The sequence below is a fragment of the Pygocentrus nattereri genome, chromosome 12, assembly GCF_015220715.1.
Source record: "Pygocentrus nattereri isolate fPygNat1 chromosome 12, fPygNat1.pri, whole genome shotgun sequence".
In the NCBI taxonomy this organism is placed as follows: Eukaryota; Metazoa; Chordata; class Actinopteri; order Characiformes; family Serrasalmidae; genus Pygocentrus; species Pygocentrus nattereri.
The window spans coordinates 33,045,546-33,067,533 of NC_051222.1; the positions used below are offsets into that span (position 1 = coordinate 33,045,546).

Sequence of the window (21,988 nt, forward strand, 5' to 3'; positions counted from 1 at the left end):
GAAGCTTGAGGTAGAGGCTTATTGTCAGACCTTAAGCGGAAAACACTACCTCAGAGAGCTGCTCCCTTGTCCCACTTGAGTAGTTCTGGACCCATGGATCTTGTATGTATAGACTTCCTGTCTATTGAACCAGACTCTCAGAATATATGCAATGTTCTGGTGGTGACCGATCATTTTACAAGGTACACACAAGCTTTTCCCGCCAAAGATCAAAAAGCTGTAACAGTAGCCAAAACCTTGCGGGAGAAATATTTCATTTACTATGGCATGCCCACCAGAATCCACTCTGATCAAGGGAGAGACTTTGAGAGCAGGTTGATCCATGAGATGCTGACAATGCTGGGAGTAAAGAAATCGAAGACCTCACCATATCACCCTCAAGGAGATCCCCAACCAGAACGATTTAATCGAACTTTGCTGGATATGCTGGGAACCCTGAGCGCACAGCAGAAGTCAAAGCGGAGCCAGCACATTACTCACCTTGTACATGCTTATAATTGCACTCCCAATGAGTCCACCAGCTTCTCCCCATACTACCTCTTATTTGGCCGAGAGGCTAGACTGCCCATAGACATGTGCTTTGGAATCTCTGCTGACAGGGCCTCAACTGCATCACATATGAAGTATGTGTCCAGGATGAAAAGGGAACTTGAACAGGCCTATCAGCTAGCTCATGCTGCATCTGCAAAGATGACTTTAGTCCAGTTCCTTCCCCAAGAGCTCTTAGGCGAAGAAAGACCAAACACCAGGAAGCAGCTTCTGACCCAAAGTCGTCTGAACCTTTTTCTAATCTAACATCAGCTGAGGCTAATGAGGATCAAAAGTGTGCCATACAGTATTTTTCAGATAGTGAATGTGAATATGAGAGTTATGTTGAGGACACTATACAGAATCTCCAGAGTGACCAAGGGCAGTCAAGAGAGACAATAAGGGAGGCTGAGTATTTACCCCTTGATAGAGTAGCTAATCCTTTAGAGTGTGACTCACTTGACGCTTTAGTATCTTCACCTGCTAGTGAAGTAGAAGAGAGCCAGAGTGAGCAGGGGACAGGTGATAACCCTAGTGCAAATGGGGCAGAGGTAACGGAAGGTCTGAGAAGGTCAGAGAGGAGTAAGAGGCCCGCTGAGCATTTAACATATGATAGTTTAGGTGATCCAAGTAAAGAACCAGTGGTAACTAAGCAGTGTAGTGCTAAAATGCCCAAAAGCGAGTTTATGTATTTTCCTTTGCATTACAACAGTTATAATGCCTGGTGGTCTTACCCCCTAGCTGTATGCATGGCTTGTAAAAATGCACCTGTGATTTCACCATGTCTAGTTCCCATGACCTAACTTTATTGCAAGTGTATTAAGCCTAGAAAGCATTAACTTTTGATATAATATGAGTCCAGCATAGGGACATGCTGGTTTTTCAGTGGGGGGAGAATGTAGAACAATGAATTAACAATGTCCCGTTTATTTGTATTTGTGTTAGTTTCTTTGTTTTTCAATGTAAGTGTAAAAGAACTCCCAGAAGCCTTTTCTGTTTTCGTGCCATTTATCTGTTGGGTTCCTGTTCAGCTCAGCCAGTCATATGAGTGGAAAGCTTGACCGACATTTTTCTATCCAATCCGCGTTGAGTATGGGCGGAACTAAAAGGGAGAGACTGGGGGACAGTGGAGGAGAGAAGTTTGTGTTCTGACTCTCCGGTGCATTTTATAGATTTTGCTTCGTTCTAAAACAAAGTTAAGGCTGTATTACGCTATATAGCGGCCCAAACTGCAGTGTTTCTGTTCAGTTTTACTGCGGAACAGCTAGAGAAGCAGTTCAGCGGACTGTGGGGTACTGGTGCACAGCGGCGGACTGAGAGCTGGGGGAGCTGCGGTTGCTAACACTTGTCTTGAGCGGCGTGTCCGGGCTTCGTGTGTTGGTTGAGCATGTACGGCGTCCTGAACTTCATGCCATGCGGGGACTGCATTGTCGCCCACTGTGAGTGCTGGGACTGCTGCGTTTCACCGGAGAGCTTCATGAACCGTGAGTGCTGTTGTTATGGTTACCGGAGACGCCACCTCAGTGAGCCCTGTTGAACAGTCAGTAATGAGTCAACTGACTAGGTTGACTCAGTCGAGTCATTTTCGCTGTCTGGAGTAAAATTAAAGTGCACCAACGTAATGGGAACCAACAAAAAGCGCTTTAACTGTTTCATGGGTGATTTACTTCTATTCGTTTTGTGTTCGTTTACAGAGCTGAGTGTTTAATACACACTGTCTAAACGAAGGGTAGTTTTACTCATTTCTTTTATTGTATTTTATTAACCAGAGTTTAAAGGATATGTGTTAGGTTGGGGTTTTTATCTTTGAGAGTTAGGCATCTGATTTATTTGAGACTTGATTTGGAATTATTTCTTTTCCTTATTTAATTTCATTTTTTATAACTGAGGGATAAACTCAGACAGTTAAATAAATAGCTCCTCATTTATTTCCTCTAAATCACGTGTTGGCTGTTTCTTCTAAATTTCGCCCTTTACACATTGTTATTTAATAAGGTAATAGTAAAGTTTATGGAGGCACAATTTTAATATTGATACAGTGTTAGCTTATTTAGCTAAACCGTACCTGAAATTTTCTGTGGCTGGTATTTTAGAGATGTATGCCCCCTAAATCTATATTGGGCGCCTTTAGGGAGGTGTTACACACAATTAATTGCATTAATTTTTAGGATTTTATCTCTGAATATAAAACTCTTGTGAACATAAAAATAAGGTGAACAACTTATTTTATCATTTTCATTAATGATGTCCACTGAGAACATCAGTGCCTATATGTTTCAAATGTGATTATTATGTTTTATTTTTCTACCACCATATTATGTGAGCTAAGTGAGCATGTTGCAGCAGACACAGACACAAATAATCTACACACTGAAGAATTAAACAATTGTAAATTGAAGAAATGCTCACAAAATGAAGTTCACTTTGCTCTGAACCATAAATTCAGAGATCACTTAGACAGTACAGTAATCAAGGTGAAAAACCAAACAAACAAAAAAACAAAACAACAACAACAACAAAAAAAAGAACAGATGAGCACCAGAAGCTACCAAAATTGAGGTGACAGTGTCTTCCAGAGGATAGAAGGGGAATCAAAATACAGATACAATAAATATTAAAGCAACAGTTTAGCTAAGTAAAAAATGCATCATATAAAATAGTCATATACTACCTTATACTAAATGTACTGTTGAATAATGGACTACAGTAAAACTACCTCCCAGAAACAACCTGATCAGCACACAAACAAAGAGACAATGAGAAAATAGAATATTGTTAGCAACCATTAATAATCCACAATATATCTATTTTAGTTTGTTTAAAAATATGAAAATATACAGCCATTCTAGAAAACATCTGGACCAGCCAAACAAAATGATGTGCTTTGTTGCTCAGTGGGGTCAAGAAACTCCATAGAAATGGCCATTTGACTGACATGTAAAGCAGTCCACACCATTCTGTTGTTTTTTGTCCAACAGTGTTAAAACAAGAACAAATCTTTATGAAACAAGAGTGGAAGACGTTCTTTTCCAATATATTTTTTAAATGGTCTTATATGCTGAATGGACGCACGTACATAACATTGTTAGAGACACACACACCCATAAGGAAATACTGCTCTCATACCATTGGCATGCTATTCTTTACATTAGCTCCCTTTCTGGCGGGAGGGGGTGAGAGAGGCCCTCAAGAGAACACACATGCATAAATATGACCTACAACATCATCAGATTTTAACACAAGTCCTAAAAGTAGATAAAGAGAAGAGTTTACTAAGTGACACAAAAATATTATGCTTGGTCATTTGTTTATTGAGGAAAATGATCCAATATTACATATTTGTGAGTGTTTTTTACTTTGTCTGTTGACCCTTTTTGGATTTACTGCCTTCTGTTATGTTTATCGACCTGTCCAGGGTGTATCCTGCCTTCCGCCCGAAGACTGCTGGGATAGGCTCCAGCATCCCCCCGCGACCCTGACGGAGAAGCGGCTTAGAAAATGGATGGATGGATGGATGTTATGTTTATCTTTTTGTGTTGGATGTCTTTTTTGGATTTGTCCTACATCCTTCTGGCACATTACAAAAAGTGTCCAATTCCCAGCACCACCACAGGAAAGGATCAAATGATTGAAATACAAAGGATTTAACCACAGACCATTGTTCTCAAAAACATGTTAATTGTACCATTTCATTTGATAACACACACTGTGCAGACACATAACAACCCCAGAAGAATTTGCATATTTGTGTGCGTACCCTACTGGTAGTGCTGTCATTTCTCATACACAATTATCATACATATTGTTATCTTAATATGTAGAACAAAGGTACATTGCTTAGGGCAATTCATTTACTGCCTTTAGACAAGTCACACCTTCAAAATGCAAATGAATGAGATTTCCAGGAATTATAACCCATCCACATATATTGAGACAAATTCAAACTGATGTAACATAACTCACATCTGTTTCCTTTGACAAGAAATCAGCAGAAGGATTTAGAAAATGAGTGTAAACATCAACTACCTTTTTACAAGTGAGTAACATATTCTGTTATTTTTGACAAAGGAGGGCAAAAATGGGGTCTTTAAGACTTTCTGCATAAATACTTTGTAAAATGATACATATTTGTGTTCTGTTGTATTGTAACAGGCTTTTTTAATTTCATTTCCAACATTTCAGTTCTGCTAATATAAAAAACACCAGCTCGCACTAGCAAATCAGCAGTGAGAATCAACTAATTATATTTTACTGAGTATTTGCAAATGATAACATTAGTGTTGTTGGAGTATGATAGTTAGAAACTAGTTTATTCAGTTCCACTTTAGTCTTTGGGTTTTTGGTTGATTAACACACATGAATGACCTCTAACATACTGAACAGACCAGTCAAGTATGCATACTATTAAAACTCTGAGGAACAATAAGTAGAATAAAGAATACGAAAAAAATAATTAAGTCCATGTGAACCCAACTAAAGAGATGTGTGAATATCTGTGTAAGTGTAGATATGAAAATCTGTACATATGCAGGCCCTGAGGAGATATAAAGTAGCAATTAAATGGGCCATTTTACCAAATTGGATCAAAGTCAGAGTCCAAAACTCAAACATTGACTTTTAATTGATGTGAAGAAGGAGAGAAATCTGACAAGGTCCTTTATTTTATGTATTTATCCTGTGAATAATCTTGAGTGGTATGAGATAAAAGGGAGAACGCTTCCTCAAGCATAAACCAAGGTTCAGTTTCGAGGTCAACAGTCAAATCCTCTCTCCTGGCCCATATTCCAGAGCGTCCCTGTGATGAGATAAGCTTTGATGTACGTGTGTAGGCTCCCATACTTCTTTGCCTCGACAAAACTGTAAATCCACTGGCAGAACATGCTATTAAGACAGGAACCAGGGGAATAGTGGTGGCTGGTACTTCGGCATTGAAAAGTAGAGAATCCTGAGAATCTGAGAGGTCCCACCAATAAGAGCATCTAGTATCATTGAAGTATAAGGAAGTATAAAAACTAAGGCAAGGAAAAAACCTATGGAAGAAAAAAAATCATAAAAATATCAGGAAACAAGGCAGAGATCAAAAGGCTAAGAATGATGGAGCAAAGGCATGTAGAATAAATTTGGTGCTGCACAAAAAACTTGAGGGGGAATGAGTTCTAATAGTGAGGCAAAGAACCAGGTGTTAGTACTCAGATAAGGTGGAGTGTTTCAGCTGGAGTTTGTCAGCTGGGAGCTGCCTGGGAGTCTTGGACTGGGCATAAACTGCAAAGGGACCTATAAACTTTGGAACATCAGCATGTAAGCTGGACCCCAGTGGTGATCTGAAGGCAATATTTGAGGATTCCTTATGACTCCTGGGTGGCCAGTAGCAATAGAAGAATGTGCCTAAGTGATAAGCTTACCTCAACGACGTATGGAACACATCCATAAAATAGGATAAACTAAAACCTTGTGAAAAAGAATGCCCCCACCCCTGGTCTAGCATATAACCTGTGCTTCAGCAGCCTTGCTAAAAAGGCCTACCTTGTTGATGAATAACTGGAACACAGCTGGAGCATTGGCAAAGCCATTGGATATGATCCAGTACTTATAGTGTCCAGGGTTCTTATAAAAGGCCATCTTCCATTTGTTCCCCTCCCAGATCAGGTTGTAGGAACTCAGGTTCAACCTGGTGAATATACACACTCTATGTAGCATTCTCAATGTCCTCATAGTCAGTACTTGACCTCAGTCATCCTTTTGGCTATGAAGAAGAGCCCATATATAATATACTACCCATAAATCACAAATTATATAATACTATGATTGTTATTAACATTCTGAATAATACTCAGGGGAAAATGAAGAATAACTTTATGTAGCATCTTTCATGCATTTAAATTGCACATCAAAGTGCTTTCCATTGTGAACTAACAGAAATAAAAGACAATAGGTAGTGATATTAAAGAATAAATGTCACGTATTCCTTGGACTCCATCCCCCAGAATCCTCCTGGAATTCACATGTCTCCTGCCAACTCTGACCTGCCTGCACGCTCCAGTCACAGATCTGATCTGACTTCATCCTCGACGCTACAATAAAATTGTGGCATTACAATAACATTCAACACATAGTGACAAAAAGAACAAAAATAATAAAAATGAAAAAAAAAATAAATGAAACAATAAAAATGTGAAAATAACAAAGGTAGTATGCAAGTAAAGGCAAGGAAAATAACAAAGGCTAGTTAAATGCTAAAAAGATGATCTTCCAGATTCTAGTGCATGAATAAAAAAGGCTATATTTTTTCAGTTTTATATGTGGAATATGGAGAAGGCCAGAATTGGGAGATCTTAAGGCACAATTTGGAGCATAAATAATAAGAAAAAATAGTACTAAATAATAGAGAGCTACAACTAGTCTAGAGCACATTTCTACTATGAGTTATAGTAAGTCCTATGAGTAATGCATTACAATAATCAAGTTGAGAAAATAACAAAGTATGGATCAATTTGTTGGCACTACACTGTATGGCCAAAAACTTCTGGACACCCCTCTTAACAACTGATTTCATGGTGTTCCAGCTACACATTTTGCTAAAAGGTATATAAAGTAAAGCACATATCCACACACTCTCCATAGAGAGATTGTGAGTCAGCCCATGAGATTTCTGTCTAGATCTGCCCTGGTCAGTTGTAAATGCTATTATTATGAAATGGAAGTGTCAACAGAAACAACTGCTCAGCTACAAAGCAGTAAACAGGGAAGACACACAGAGCTGGACCACCAAGCACTAAAGCACTTGTCCACAAATTCCATATTAATGCCCATTATTTCAATATGAAATATCCACCAAGCTTATGTAAGTGTGATGGTCCGCTGTCCACATACATTTGGCCAAATAGTGTATATGATGATGGCAATTTGATAAACTAAAATGCATCTCTCCACCAGGGGTCACTGTGTTTGCGCTCACTATAGTACTACCTACAGTACTGACTACAGTAAAAACTTCAATACCATCTAAAACCAGAAATTGCAAGATCATTGACGAAAGGATTAATTCTGGACATTACTGTAAGTAAAGCCTACATGCACCTTCACTCACGCTCTGTCACATTAATGCTAATGTCACTTTATTTATTAAAATACATATACAACATGTAACATGTATATAAGAGAAAAAACTACAATCAACTTCATAATCTCATTTTCACTTTTAGTGAGCAATATTTTAAAATATTTTTGGAGTACTTAAAAATGTATAGGGCATATTGTCTAGTAAACACATATCTGAACTAAAGTAATTTTAGTTGTGTAGTCTTTGGTACACTTGTGTGAATTTGCAGGGACTGTCCTAAACATAAGGTCACCAAAAGGAGTAAGGTCATCAAGAAAACTTTGTTTAAGATCAGTTTTTCTCATATTTTTGTGTTTTTCTTGCTCCAAACACACCCAATCCAAATCATGCATCCATCCATCCATTTTCTAAGCCACTTCTCCGTCAGGGTCACGGGCCAATCCAAATCATTTGCTCATTAAAATCTGCTATTTTTGAGTTTAATTGGCTATCTCGAAGAAGGAAAACACTTAAATGTGCAGGATGGAAGGCCTCCAATACCAGCGTTGAAAAAACATGCTTTAGATTGTCTTTTTAAGGAAACATATTTAAAAATTGTGTAGGACAAATAAAGAAAATGTTGGTAATATTCACAAAAGATGAAGGAAATTGCTTATTTACATGAAAATGCTGCTCAAAATTTAGATGTCATTTCTGATTTCAAAAGGTAGCTTCTGTGAGAGCAGCTAAAAGGAGAAGTCACATGACCAGCAGCAATCTGAATCACTAGTGGTACTAGGAATCTTGTATTTCACTCACAGGTGTGGATGGTATGAGCTACATCAATCAATGTTTGACCATAACAAGCATTTATTAAGCATTGACAAGCCCCAATCTGGGGTGATCAATCCTCTTTTTCTAGGACAAAATGTGTTTGGCCAGGATTTCTAAAATGCCTAGAATATCCACAAATAACACATTTACTTTAATGTTCACATTTCCACTCTCCCATGTCATTGGATCACCATTGGATCACCATCTCAATGGATATCTCAAATGGATATCCATTTCTTACAATATGAATGCTATAAACTGTTGCATTCTTCTTTTATGATGTTTTTCCTGGATTTTACTACACATTCTTTCAGATGTTGTGTATTTTTGGGTTTTCTTCCTTCAATCAACTATTCAAGAGTTGAAATGCATGCTCAGTTGGCTTAAGATGCAGAGTTTGACTTGGCCAGTCTATTATAGTCTTCCACTTTTTCCATCTGATAAAGTCCTTTGTTGTGTTGTCAGTGTTTTGGTCTTTGTCTTGCATGATGAAGTTCCTCCCATTTATATTGGATGCATTTCTCTGTAAATTGGCAGACAAAGTTGTTTTTTTCTGTATTTATGCGTTCATTATGATACAACCATTATGATCTACATGATCAGTAAAGGTCATCGAGCTCATTCCAGAAGCAGCCCAGCTATGACACTACGTAGACTGGGCTTGACTGATGAGCTTGTATGTTTCAGATCATGAGCAGGTCCATTCTTTTTTCACACTTTGGCCTTTCAATCACTTTGGTAGAGGTAAATTTCATCAGTCCATAAAACACCTGCTCCAGCAATTAAAACTCCTCCAGAGCTTTTGTGGCTTGGCCCTATATTTCTTGACAAAATCTAACTTGGCCTTCCAGTTGTTTCTGTTATTAAGTGCTTTGCATCTTGTGCAATGGCCCCTCTATTTCTGCTCTTGAAATTCTGTTTGAACATTGGCTTGCAATACCTTCACACCTGCCTGTGAAGATTGTTGGTGAGGTCACTGACTATTGTTTTTCTCCACAGCTTTCACAATATTTCTGTCTGTAACTGTTAATATTTTCCTTGGCTGACCTCTTTGATGTTTGGTTGTTAATACAACAGTGGTTTCTTTTTCTTTTTTTCTTTTTTTTCGAGACATTCCAAATAGTTGTATTGGCTCTGATTTTATCTCTGCCATCTGGTCTTCATGTTATTTTATCCTTTTTAAGAATAAATGCAGTCTTCATACATAAATAAAAAATACATAAATAACACTAAATGTAATTATAATACTGTGATGGTCTAAGCCTAAAATTGAAACCACTGGTCAACTAGACAATTTAGAAGCCCAAAATACTTCAAATTTTATATATTTTTTTTAAATGTTAAATGTCTTTAAAATGGTTTCTGCGAGACTTTTTTTTTTTTTTGCTCCTAATTTTAATACATACTTTTAAATATATCGTATACGCAGTTATGTTAAAAGAGTGATGAGATTAATCATGAACTTACTTAAGATTGTCATGCCTCTCCCTGGCTCCACTGAAACCTCTGCTTCTCACTCTGTTGAGAACTCCAACTCCCAGAATCCTCTGGGAGGTCACATGAGTCCAGACTCTGTACAGCCAACCTTTATACATTCAGATTCTCCTAAATACTGATTGCTTTTACCTGTTTCCCTTGCCATGTGTTCACTTAGATTTAGCATAAAATCTGGGATTGTAGAACCTGTAGGTCTTTGGGAAGTAAAGTTTCAGCCTGCTGTGCATCTCCAAGCTGTTTGTTTTCCACTGGTTTTCCTGGTTGGTTTTCTAGTTTACTACTTCTGCCTGAGCCAATGGAATTGCCTTGATCGAGTTCTGACCTTTTTGCCTTTGTTTAAGCCTTACCTGTACATACCTGTTAGCATGTGAATGACCTCCATTTGTTTCTGGATTCTATCACTGGTTTCCACACAGGGTTAATATATTTTTAAGCTTGTTTCAACTATCAATCGGTAATGTGTTTAACATTTTGTTTCTGTTCAGATAATGTGACGGCCAATGGAAATTCTAAAGGAGCTCCATGTGTTTTCCCATTCTTTTACAATGGATCATATCATCATGACTGTGTTAGTTTTGATCGCCCTAACCCATGGTGCAGCACGACTGATAACTACACCAGAGATGGACAGTGGGGAGAATGCCTCAACTATGGTAGTGGTCATCAGATCTCTGAAATAATAACTTTTCTGTGTATTTAATCTATTCTATTACAACACATACAAGTTGAGATGCATATTCATTGTTATTTAATACTTTTTCTTATCAGATGTTTGTCAAGGTCACAGCACTCTCTCTGACCCATGGCGGAACATTGCCTTCGGCTCTTTGCTTGTCTGGAAAATGCTTGACCTTAACTTGCAAGAAGGATGGTATCGCTTTAATGGTACTGGTGGAGATCAAATGGCCTACTACTGCTTAAGTAAACCTGGGTTTAATTACAGTTCAATTTCTGTAAATTTGACCTGGAACTCATGTGATCCAGTCAATGGCAGTGCACAGAATCTAGACTGTGGTGCAGGACTGATCCTCTACTACCTCATTCCAATTAGAGGAGCTTATAGGACAAGTAAGTAAGTTTAAAGTCATCACAAAAAAGTGTTGAGAATTGTCTTTGTATATGTATCTGTGTTAAAAACACTGATCTATATTTGTTGTAGATGGGATTATTTATTTAGATGAGCAAAGGTAGATGTGCTCTTGGTAAAATAATACTTGAGAAAAAATGCAAATTACTTAATTGTATCTACATATCAAAAATAAAAGTTCTTGTTATGTTATTTTAACGACAGATACCATGGATGCTGGAGACAAAAAAAATCATACATAGATGTGGGACAGGGGCAATTCTTTTGTAGCCATTGTCTGACTTATAAGGATAAACGCACATTTGTTCCATTTAATTTGTGAGCATAGTGCTGCAAAGAATATCTTTCTTCAAATATTAATGCACAAATGTTATATTTGATGATCTATAAAAGGAATTTGAGAGTTTTAGGTCTTGGACCTTATTTGACTCTTTGTACTCTTGATAAATTCTCTGACTCTTTTCATTTTGTGTTAACCCTCAATAGCTATCGGCTTTAGGGAAAAATCTTAAAGAGCAGTGAAGGACCTGCAGAAGGGTTTAGCTGGCATGGTTTGAGTCCATGATTGTGAATGTTAGCACATAGTTTGAGCCAGAGAATTTGTCGTGAGCCAAACAAGTTAATGAAGTTAACAAAGACTTTACAACGATTATTCTTCTACTGTACTCTTTTTGCACAAACACAATCAATATGGAAGAGTTATCAGAAGAAAACCCTGCCTGCTACCTCAACAGGTACCTCAAGCCTGCTATTTCCTCAACAATCAAACAAGTGCTTCACCTGTCAGGAAGAATTAAGTCCCATAATATAAGCATGGAGGAATCAATTGCAAGCTGTGGAAGCTGCCCAACTAAACTATATAACTGATATTTTGCTTTATACACGTTTTCAAAGTCAGTAATATTTAATTGTCATTTGGATAAGTAATATTGTACAGAAAAGATATCAGGAATTTCCCCCAAGATAGTTTCATTCAAAAGTAAACATTCAGAATCTTACAAAGATCAAAATGTTTTCCTATGTTTACACACAGCACATACTAGCGTGTTTTATTCCCAGCCTTTTTAGGTAAAATGCCTTTACACATAATGAGAGTGTGCTTCTTAGACTGGCTGCCAGACCAAACATGGGCATCAGTGAAGCAAGTAACCAGTTTAGGTTTATTTACAAGATAAAAAAAAAGTTTCCAAAAAAGTTATGATGCTCTGCAAAATGTAAATGAAAACAAAAAGCACTTATGTGCAAACCATTTGACCCTATTTTTTTAAAATAGTACAAAAACAATAAATCAAATGTTGAAACTGAGAAATGTTATTGTTTTTTGAACAACGTATGCCCATTTAGAATTTAATGGCAATGACACATTCCCAAAAAGTTGGGATGGGGCAAAAACATGGGTAAAGTTGTAAAAAAAAAAAAACCTGAAGGTTAATTCACAAGAGGTCAGTGGCATCACTGGGTAGAAAAAGAGCATCCTAGGGAGGCTGAGTATTTTAGACATACAGATGAGGGGTTCATCACTCTGTGAAAGTCTATGTGGGCAAATATTGCAACAATTGCAACAAGAATAATGTTTCTCAATGTAAAATAGCAAAGAACTTTGGGATTTAATCATCTATATCATATTATATCATTGAAAGATTTAAACAATCCAGAGGAATTTCTGTGTGCAAGGAACAAGGCTGAAAATCAGTACTGGCTAACCAAGATCTTTGGCCCCTCAGGTGGCAATGTACAACCCCAATTCCAATGAAGTTGGGAAGTTGTGTACGAAGAATACGATGATTTGCAAATCTTTTAAAACTTATATTCAGTTGAATACACAACAAAGACAAGATATTTAATGTTCAAATGGATAAACTTTATTGTTTTTTGCAAATATTCACTCATTTTGAATTTGATGCCTGAAACACGTTCCAAAGAAGTTGGGACAGGGGCAACAAAAGACTGGGAAAGTTGAGGAATGCTCAAAAAACACCTGTTTGGAACATTCCACAGGTGAGCAGGTTAATTGGAAACAGGTGAGTGTCATGATTGGGTATAAAGGGAGCATCCCTGAAAGGCAACAAGCAAGGACGGGGTGAGGTTCACCAGTTTGCGAATAACTGCGTGAGCAAATAGTCCAACAGTTTAAGAACAATGTTTCTCAATTGCAAGGAATTTAGGGATTTCAACATCTACAGTCCATAATATCACTAAAATATTCAGAGAATCTGGAGAAATCTCTGCAAGTAAGCGGCAAGGCAGAAAACCAACACTGAATGCCCGTGACCTTCGATCCCTCAGGCAGCACTGCATTAAAAACCCACATCATTCTGTAACGGATATTCCCACATGGGATCAGGAACACTTCAGAAAACCACTGTCAGTGAACTCAGTTCGTCTCTTCATCTACAAGTGCAAGTTAAAACTCTGCCATGCAAAGCGAAAGCCAGATATCAACACCACCCAGAAACGCCTCCGGCTTCTCTGGGCCCAAGCTCATCTGAGATGGACTGACGCAAAGTGGAAAAGTGTCCTGTGGTCTGACGAGTCCACATTTCACATTGTTTTTGGAAATCATGGACGTTGTGTCCTCCAGGCCAAAGAGGAAAAGGACTGTGCAAAAAGGACTCAGTGCAAAGTTCAAAAGCCAGCATCTCTGATGGTATGGGGGTGTAACTTGCACATCTGTGAAGGCACCATTAACGCTGAAAGGTACATACAGGTTTTGGAGCAACATATGCTGCCATCCAAGCAACGTCTTTTTCAGGGACGTCCTGCTTATTTCAGCAAGACAATGCCTGTCTCCCATTGAAAATGAGTGGCGCATTATGAAGCACATAATACGACAACAGAGACCCTGGACTGTTGAGCAAATGAAGTTGTACATCAAGCAAGAATGGGAAAGAATTCCACCTACCAAGCTTCAACAATTCGTGTCCTCAGTTCCCAAACGCTTATTGAGTGTTGCTAAAAGGCATACATACTAACTTTCAAATAACTTGCACATGGCAGCACGAAGTCAAGAGTGGAGAGCTCCTTAAATAGGGTTGTAAACTATTGACAACAATCAGCCGTAGTTGGTCTGGTTCAGTTCTCTTTCTCTCTCTGATGGCAGGAAGTAGCCAGCAGGAATTCAGGACATTACAACAGGACAAAATTCACTGGGTTTTTGTATACATTTTTAAAAATATGCTATCCCATTGGCAAAACCAGCTTAGACTCACATTTGTAAGTTATGATAGTGTGTACAGTATGATGCACAGATGGTCTTTTTTTAGAATGTGGCTCGTCTGTTTTCATAAACTATGTCTTTCCTCCACAGGTCACTCTTCCTGCAATGCATCTTCCTGTGGGACGAATGTTGCATGTAATAATTCTGATGGTGGATGTGCGTGTGACTCTGATAAATATCTAATGCTCCATGACGAATACTATACCTGCATAGGTACTGGTTATGCATACACTTAAAACATACTAGAGGTAAATTAATGACTGTGATTAATCAACAAGAATATATGCATATTGTTGAATATAGCTCTCTATAGCACTGCACTTTTTAAAAACTCATGCTAATCTTACTTGTATTTCTAAATAGGAAGTAGGTAATATAAAATACAATAATGGTAGCAAGTTGTATTACATTATTTTTTTGTTAATAAATAATACAATTAAGAATGATGGACAGGTTTTATAAAAATGTATGTGATTTGGCTTGAGAATTTGACATCGCTGAACTAGTTCAGAGCCTTTTGTCAGATCTATCTATCTGTAGATGTATAGGTGGGCCTATATGCAAAAGCAGTAAATCAACCAGATGATTTAAATGCAGTCATTTTTAAAAATATGACTGTCCATATAAATAAAAAATCTTATCACCATTACAATTTAGTAATAAGTAGAAAATTAGTATGAGTTTTTGTTTTTACAACTTGTTACTATATAATTAGTGCTATCTGTAGTGCTAACATTTTCAGAAAAAATGAAAACATAGATTTCCAAAAGTGTGCATGCTTTGTCAAATATCAGGGGAGGAAGCATTTTCTGAAAACTGCGGTCATTAGGACAATCGGGGTCAAAAGATAGGCAAGCAGAGAACAGGAAGAAGCTGTTGCAACCTCTGATGGTGGTGGAGTGGATGCCCCAGTACCTTCTGCCAGGAGAGTGAAGAGTCCATGAATGGAGTAGGAGGGCTCCTCCACAAAACTGGAAGCCTTGCAGGTGCAGTGCTTGTAGGCTTAGATATTGATTGAGGGTAAAGCTATTTCAATGGCTGACCTAAAATCTGTGGTAGGGTCCTGTGGCCCAAGACAGTGTGTAACCACTAACTCCAGGATGCTCTCTACTGTCCCCATGTAGAAAGTAGTAAAGATGGAGGGGACAGGAGTTCACATATTTCATACATTCTTTTGCAATGTGTAGTTGCTGCTGGGCTTTCTTTGTTAGGCAGGTGTTGTCATCAGTGATTCACACAACACAAATCCAGTGGTGTGTTGAAGTCAGTAATCATCTCTTTTGTCTTATCAATATTAAGAGAGAGTTGTCTCTGCGACAGTCTGCAAGCCACTCCACCTCATCCCTGGATGCTGACAATACTTGTGACAGCAAAGTCATGAGCAAGCAGTGTGAGTAGCTGGGGACTGAGCACATGCCCTGAGGATTGCTAGTGTTGAATGATGGTGCTGGAGGTATACTTGCCAATCTTGACAGACCGGGGTTTCTCAGTCAGGGAGTCCAGGAATCCAGTTGCAGAGGGAGTATTCAGAACCAGGCCATGGGTCAGTAAGAGGTGACAGGTAGAGGATATACTGTTGTCTGTAGACTGAATAAGGCTATGCACAAACTGAAATGGATCCCATGTGGAAGGGAAATTGTTCTAATGTGTTATGTGTTTCCAACCACTTGAAGCACTTCATTATGACTGGAGGGAACTCTAGAAAAATGTTGATGTTGATTAGGACATCAGAAAGCTGGTCAGCACAATCCATGATAATGCAGACAGGTATGTTCTCAGGGCCAGTAAGCTTCCAAGGGCCAACTCTGGAAAGTGTAGTCCTATTGTGTACTGTAAAACATTTCAGTCCTGAAGTGCTGAGATCAGACCTCTTCAGATCAGGTTCTCACCTGTTTCAGAACCAGCTTGACATGCTCTAGTGGAGGTTTGAATGTTGGAATTAACATGACAGAGATGTGATATGGACAGTCAAGTTGGGTGTAAGATGCAGCCTTATGTGTGCTGTAGAAATAGTTGTAAACAACTCTGTTAATGTGGTGTGCTGTTACAGACAAAGGAGAATAAATTATGGATAATAAATATAATTAATTGTGATGAATCAAGTACATTTTTGTAATAAGTTAATAAATCACATTTGTTTAATCACTCTTAAAGACTCCTTGATTTAAAAAACAATGCATTTTGTAATGGCTTTACTATAAAGGCAAAAGTCTTGAGATAATAATTAATTCAGGGGTTTCATTTAGCTCCATTGCCACAAGTGTATACAATTAAGGACCAAGCTATGAAGTCTGCTTTTACAAATGTTTGTGAATGAATAGGTTGTTCTAAAGAGCTCAAGGAATTGCTTGGTACAGTAATAGGATGACACCATTGCAACAAGTCAGTTTGCCAAATTTTGTCCCTCCTAGATATTCCACAATCAATTGTGAGTTGTAGTATTATTGAAAAGTGGAAGTGTTTAGGAACCATAGCAGCTCAGCTTTCACAAAGCAGACTTTGTAATGATTATGAGCATAATCGCTGAGTGCTGAGGCACATAAAGTTTGCTGACTTATTAACTGCAAAGTTCCAAACCTCTTCTGGCATTAACACCAGCACAAAAACTGTGTGCCAGGAGTTTCATGGCATAAATTTCCATGGCCGAGCAGCTGCATGCAACCTTACATCACCAAGCACATTGAAAAGCATCAAATGGAGTGGTGTAAAGCACCACCACTGGACTCTGGAGCAGTGAAAATGCATTCTGTGGATTGATATATGTATCAACCAGATATCAGACCAGATATATGTATGTCCAAATATGTATAATTATTTTCTTCTTCACATGACTTTGGGAGAGGCAGAGGCAGGCTGCAGGTTGTGTGATAGGTGATTATCTAAAGATTTTTAAGAACAGGCAATAGGTAAACACAGATAGACAGATAGAGAAATCCAAAATTTGATCAAAATGACAAGAAACGCAAGAATAAACTCAAAACAGAAACCAAGGAAAAACAAGAAACGGGACTATGAAGCATCTAAGGCCTTGTTCAGAAAGGCAGCTCAAATCTGATTTTTTTCAGCATGTGCATTTTGTGCCAAACTGATTTTCTGCCATCTTAATGGCCTTATGAATTCTGACAGTTTTCAAATGCATTTAAGCCACATTTGTACATAATTTCATAATGTAGTAATATTGAACATACCAAAGAGCTTTCTTAACAGTAGGTTTATGACTCTAGGACATTGACTGTTTGCAGCTAAATTTTACATAATTATCGCATAATGATTTATTTATTAGCCAAACTAATTTATTCTTTTATTTGTTTAATTCAGCTAGATCAAACAAAATTGGGTACACATTCATGGATCTACAAAATATCCAGAACAATCATCACAAAGAGAACACCAATGGGAACAACGTAGTAGTCGTGCTCCCTGTGGTGTCAACCATACTGCACAACACCACCGAAGTGCAGCTCAGCAGCCCTTTCAACGTCATCCAGCAAAACCCTTCAGTGAGTTAAGTATATTAGTGACTGATATATACTATACATTCCATTTAAAGTTAAAGGAATATGAATAAAATAAAAAATGTTGACAAAAATGTATAGATAGATAGATAGATAGATAGATAGATAGATAGATAATTTGTGGAATTTGTGGAAATTTTGCTTTCAAATAGGTGAAAATATGTAAATTATCATTTTTTGCACAAACAATAATACTACTTAGTTGTCATCTGAAATTGAGGCCTTTTAAAACTTACAGAACACGCTGTTTTGTGTAGAGCACTGTAACCACTATCTGATGCATCCAGACCAGACAGGGAAATGGTTTCTCAATTGCTTCACTGCTCATGAGTTTGAATGTCTATAATTAAGTTAATTTGGTTCCACTGCCCAAACAGTGAATAACCTTTTAACGTTCAATAAATGATGAGCATATTTCAACAGAATTTCTCCCATTATTTCCTTAGTTCAATTGTCCGTTCATCCAAGTAGGCAGGCTAGCATTCCATGTCTGTGCATTCCTTGGATGCCCATCAAGAAGTTAGGAAAAAGCCTATTTTCCTGATGGCATAACCACAAAAATGCTGGATGTTTTAAGTCAGCTGTCAACACAGCAGGGTGTAAAACACCACCTGCATGTGAAGAGCCTGTTTCCCTCAATAATCCACTGTGTATACTTATTAACTTTTCACATAGTCAATGTATGTGCTCTTTTCTATGTAGGTGCTTACTATTTACCAATTCATATTTAACATAATTTAGTACCTGATAGTTCATGTTATACATCTTAACATACACTTGTGTATCAAGATCCAACTGGTCATAATCTTTTCAATATTTTTTCTGACTAGAAGATTGGCCCTACAATTTCTTTATTTTGTTCAATCTGGGAATACAATAAATTGATGGATGGAAGTTGCAGCATCATTCCCATTAACAGTAGTCACAGTGTGTGTTCCTGTGTTTACCAAGAGATCACTGATCAAAAGGGGTTTACTGGAGGTAAGTGTCAAGAACAGATGCTGGTTAAATAAGAGAAAAGATATGTAGTACAAACAGATCCATTAAAGAAAAGAAAAGCACATTTATTAGCTATAGTTCCATATATTTTAAATCTCTATTCGCATCAGATGATCAGAAGTGTAAAGCTTTATTGACAATGTAAAGGAATGGGGCTGGCTGGACTCAAGACACAGGCATTGGTGGGGCTTGTTACCCTTGATTACTGAAAAGGAGCTCTGTCCTTCTGTAGTATGGCTATCAGGTGACCCAGCCCCAGGTCAGGCCATTACAGGACTCCTCCACAACAACTCCCAATGTTCCCAAGCCAGTTGAATGGTCATGACTAAAAGGTCTGATAAGCTAGGGGTCAAAGATGTGACATGACCCACGAATACTCCTTAGGGTCATAACCCTCATAGTCAATCTGAAACTGTATGCTTCCCCAGACAAAGTTGAAGTTGAGGGGCACCTGACAGTGCAGGCCAGAGACCTGGGCAATCAGGAAGAAAATTACTGAAGCTCAGGTAGTGTTGAACTAAATATTCACAATGCGAGCTAAATATTCACAAAAATAATTCACAGTCATTTAGGTAAATAAGCATGTAGCATGTAGCAGTTCAATGCCTCCTACAGGACATCGTCGATTATTACCTGGATGATATCTGGTGCACTCATTAGCCCACATGGCATAACTACATGTTCATAGTGGTTTGAGACTATAAAGAAGACCAAGTTTCAGTCCTGCACTTGTCTGACGTAAACAAGATTAAAGGTGCTGTGCAGGTCCAGTTTGAAAAAGACTGATGCTTGCTGCAACAACTCAAAGGCAGAGCCAGAGTGCAAAGCCAGTGAAGAAAAATAGCCCTGCCCTGGGGTAGGGTAGTACCCCAGAAGGTGTTCAATTGCACAATCATAAGGCCTGTGAGGAGGTAGGATTTGGTTCTTTTGTTTACTAATTATCTTCAGATAGTTTAGACTTAATACAGATCAAGTTAACCAGTCAATGTGCATGTTGTGTTTTTGTAACCATGGGAATGGGTAGAAGAGACACCTGCTCTGTATGCCGACCAAAACATGAGGTGAGAGAAAGGGTCTATTGATTAGAGTATATTTAATCTTCATGATCATCTGGATCTCAAGACCATTTCTGTTGCTTGTTGTCCTTGGGAGGAAATCCAAATACAATAACTGTTCAAGAGGAAAACCATTGTACACGGTCTGTTTTCTAACCTGTTGTAACCATGACAATTCTGTGAAAGTGATGATTTGTATGAACCCACAAGCAGTACAAAGAAATGTTTTAGCTAATAACCATTTCTATCAATATAATCTCATTATGAAATTGAAGTTGAGTTTTGATCATTTCAAATTAGGAACTTTGTCAAATGTTCAGTAAACATTTAAAAGAGGTGCCATGTAAGAGAAATATTAATCACTACAACCTTTTTTGGAAAAGTATTATTTAATTCTGGTAGGCAGGCTGCATGTGCTGAGTAGTTTTTATTTTTTAATGGATTACCCTTTAGTGTGGACAATCCAAAACTCTACTCATCATAAGTAGAGGTCAGCAAACAGGTAGGCAGGAACACAAAGGGAAAATCCATACATTATAAAACAGTCTACAAAGCTGGGGTATATAATCTAATCGACTGATCAGCAGACATATATGACCCAACCTTTATGAGGTGTTGACAAATATATTAGATTTCTAAATCTTTGTTTTGTGTAGTGCAATTACTTTAAAGCTTTGCATTGACTTAACTAATTGAAAGATGGAAACATTTTTACAACTGATAATTCAAGCCCTATTCCAAAAAGTTTGGGATGCAGGGTAAAATGAAATGTAAACAAAAACAGAGTATAATAATTTGTAAATCTCACAGAACCAGATTTTATCCATAATAAAATGTAGAACATACACTAGCTGGCCACTTTATTAGGTACAATAACTGTTCAATTGCTTGTTAAAATAAATAACAAATAGCTAATCAGCCAATCACATGGCCACAACTCCGTGCATTTAGGCATGTAGTGGTGGTCAAGACAGCTTGCTGAAGTGCAGACCGAGCATCAGAATGGGGAAGAAAGAGGATTTAAGGGACTTTGAACGTGGCATGGTTGTTGGTGCCAGATGGGCTGGTCTGAATATTTAAGAAATTGATGATCTACTGGGATTTTCATACACAACAATCCCTAGGGTTTACAGAGAACGGTCCGAAAAAGAGGAAATATCCAGTGAGCAGTCAGTTATGTGGACGAAAATGCCTTGTTGATGTGAGAGGTCAGAGGAGAACGGGCAGACTGGTTCCAGATGATAGAAAGACAACAGGAACTCAAATAACCAACCAGAATCTCTGAGGAACGTTTCCAACACCTTGTTGAAAGTCTGCCATGAAGAATTAAGGCAATTCTGAAGGCAAAAGGGGGTCCAACCTTTTACTAGTGTACATAATAAAGTGGCCAGTGAGTGTATATCAGATGTTGAAAGTAAGACATTTTACCATTTTGTGAAAAATAATCTCATTTAAGACTTGATTGTACCAACACATCTAAAGAAACTGGGGCAGGTCCATGTCTACCATTGTCAAGCCAATCCCTCTTCTTATAACAACAGTCTGTAAATGTCTAGAAAGTGAGGAGATCAATTGCTGGAGTTTTAAGAGAGGAATTCTGTCCCATTCTTTATTAATGTAGGATTCTAGCTGCTCAACAGCTATTGGTGAAAGGTCTGGGCATTTGCAGGCAGGCTACTTCAGCACCTGGATTTGTCTTCTGTGAAGTCATGCTGTTGTGATGGATGCAGTATGTGAATTGATATTGTTTTGCTGAAATATTCCCTGAAAGAGACCATGTCTGGATGGGAGCCATTTTTTTTCTAAAACCTCTACATGAAAACCTCTGTTCAGCATTCATAGTGCCTTTCCAGATGTGTAATATAAGCCATAGGCACTAATGCAACCCCATACCATCACAGATGGAGGTTTTTGAATTGTGGGCTGATAACAAGCTGGATGGTCCCTCTCCTCTTGAGTCCACAGGACACTGTGTCTGTGGTTTCCAAAACAAATTTCCAACATCTGACCACAGAATAGTTGTCGATTTTGCCTCAGTCCATTTTAAATGAGCTTTGACCCAGAGAAGACGGCAGTGTTTCTGGATCGAGTTGTCACCAACTCAGCTGTTCTCTGACACTTCTGCTCACATGATCTGGAGTACATGGCGGTGAGATGCAAACCTTATTATATCCCTTGTGAATTTAATGTGATTATCGTTGCGGCTGCGTACATTCC

General features: G+C 38.1%; 1 protein-coding gene across 1 annotated transcript; it reads left to right on the forward strand.

Moving 5' to 3' along the window:
* The first annotated feature begins 1,650 nt into the window (after positions 1-1,650).
* Positions 1,651-19,041, forward strand: LOC119264671. The gene is made up of 8 exons (XM_037543295.1): positions 1,651-2,012; positions 3,944-4,564; positions 7,462-7,584; positions 10,384-10,551; positions 10,667-10,966; positions 14,293-14,415; positions 17,521-17,702; positions 18,949-19,041. Exons 2-8 carry the CDS (start codon positions 4,534-4,536, stop codon positions 19,039-19,041), a joined length of 1,020 nt encoding a protein of 339 aa, XP_037399192.1. The 5' UTR covers positions 1,651-2,012; positions 3,944-4,533.
* The last annotated feature ends 2,947 nt before the right edge of the window (positions 19,042-21,988 follow it).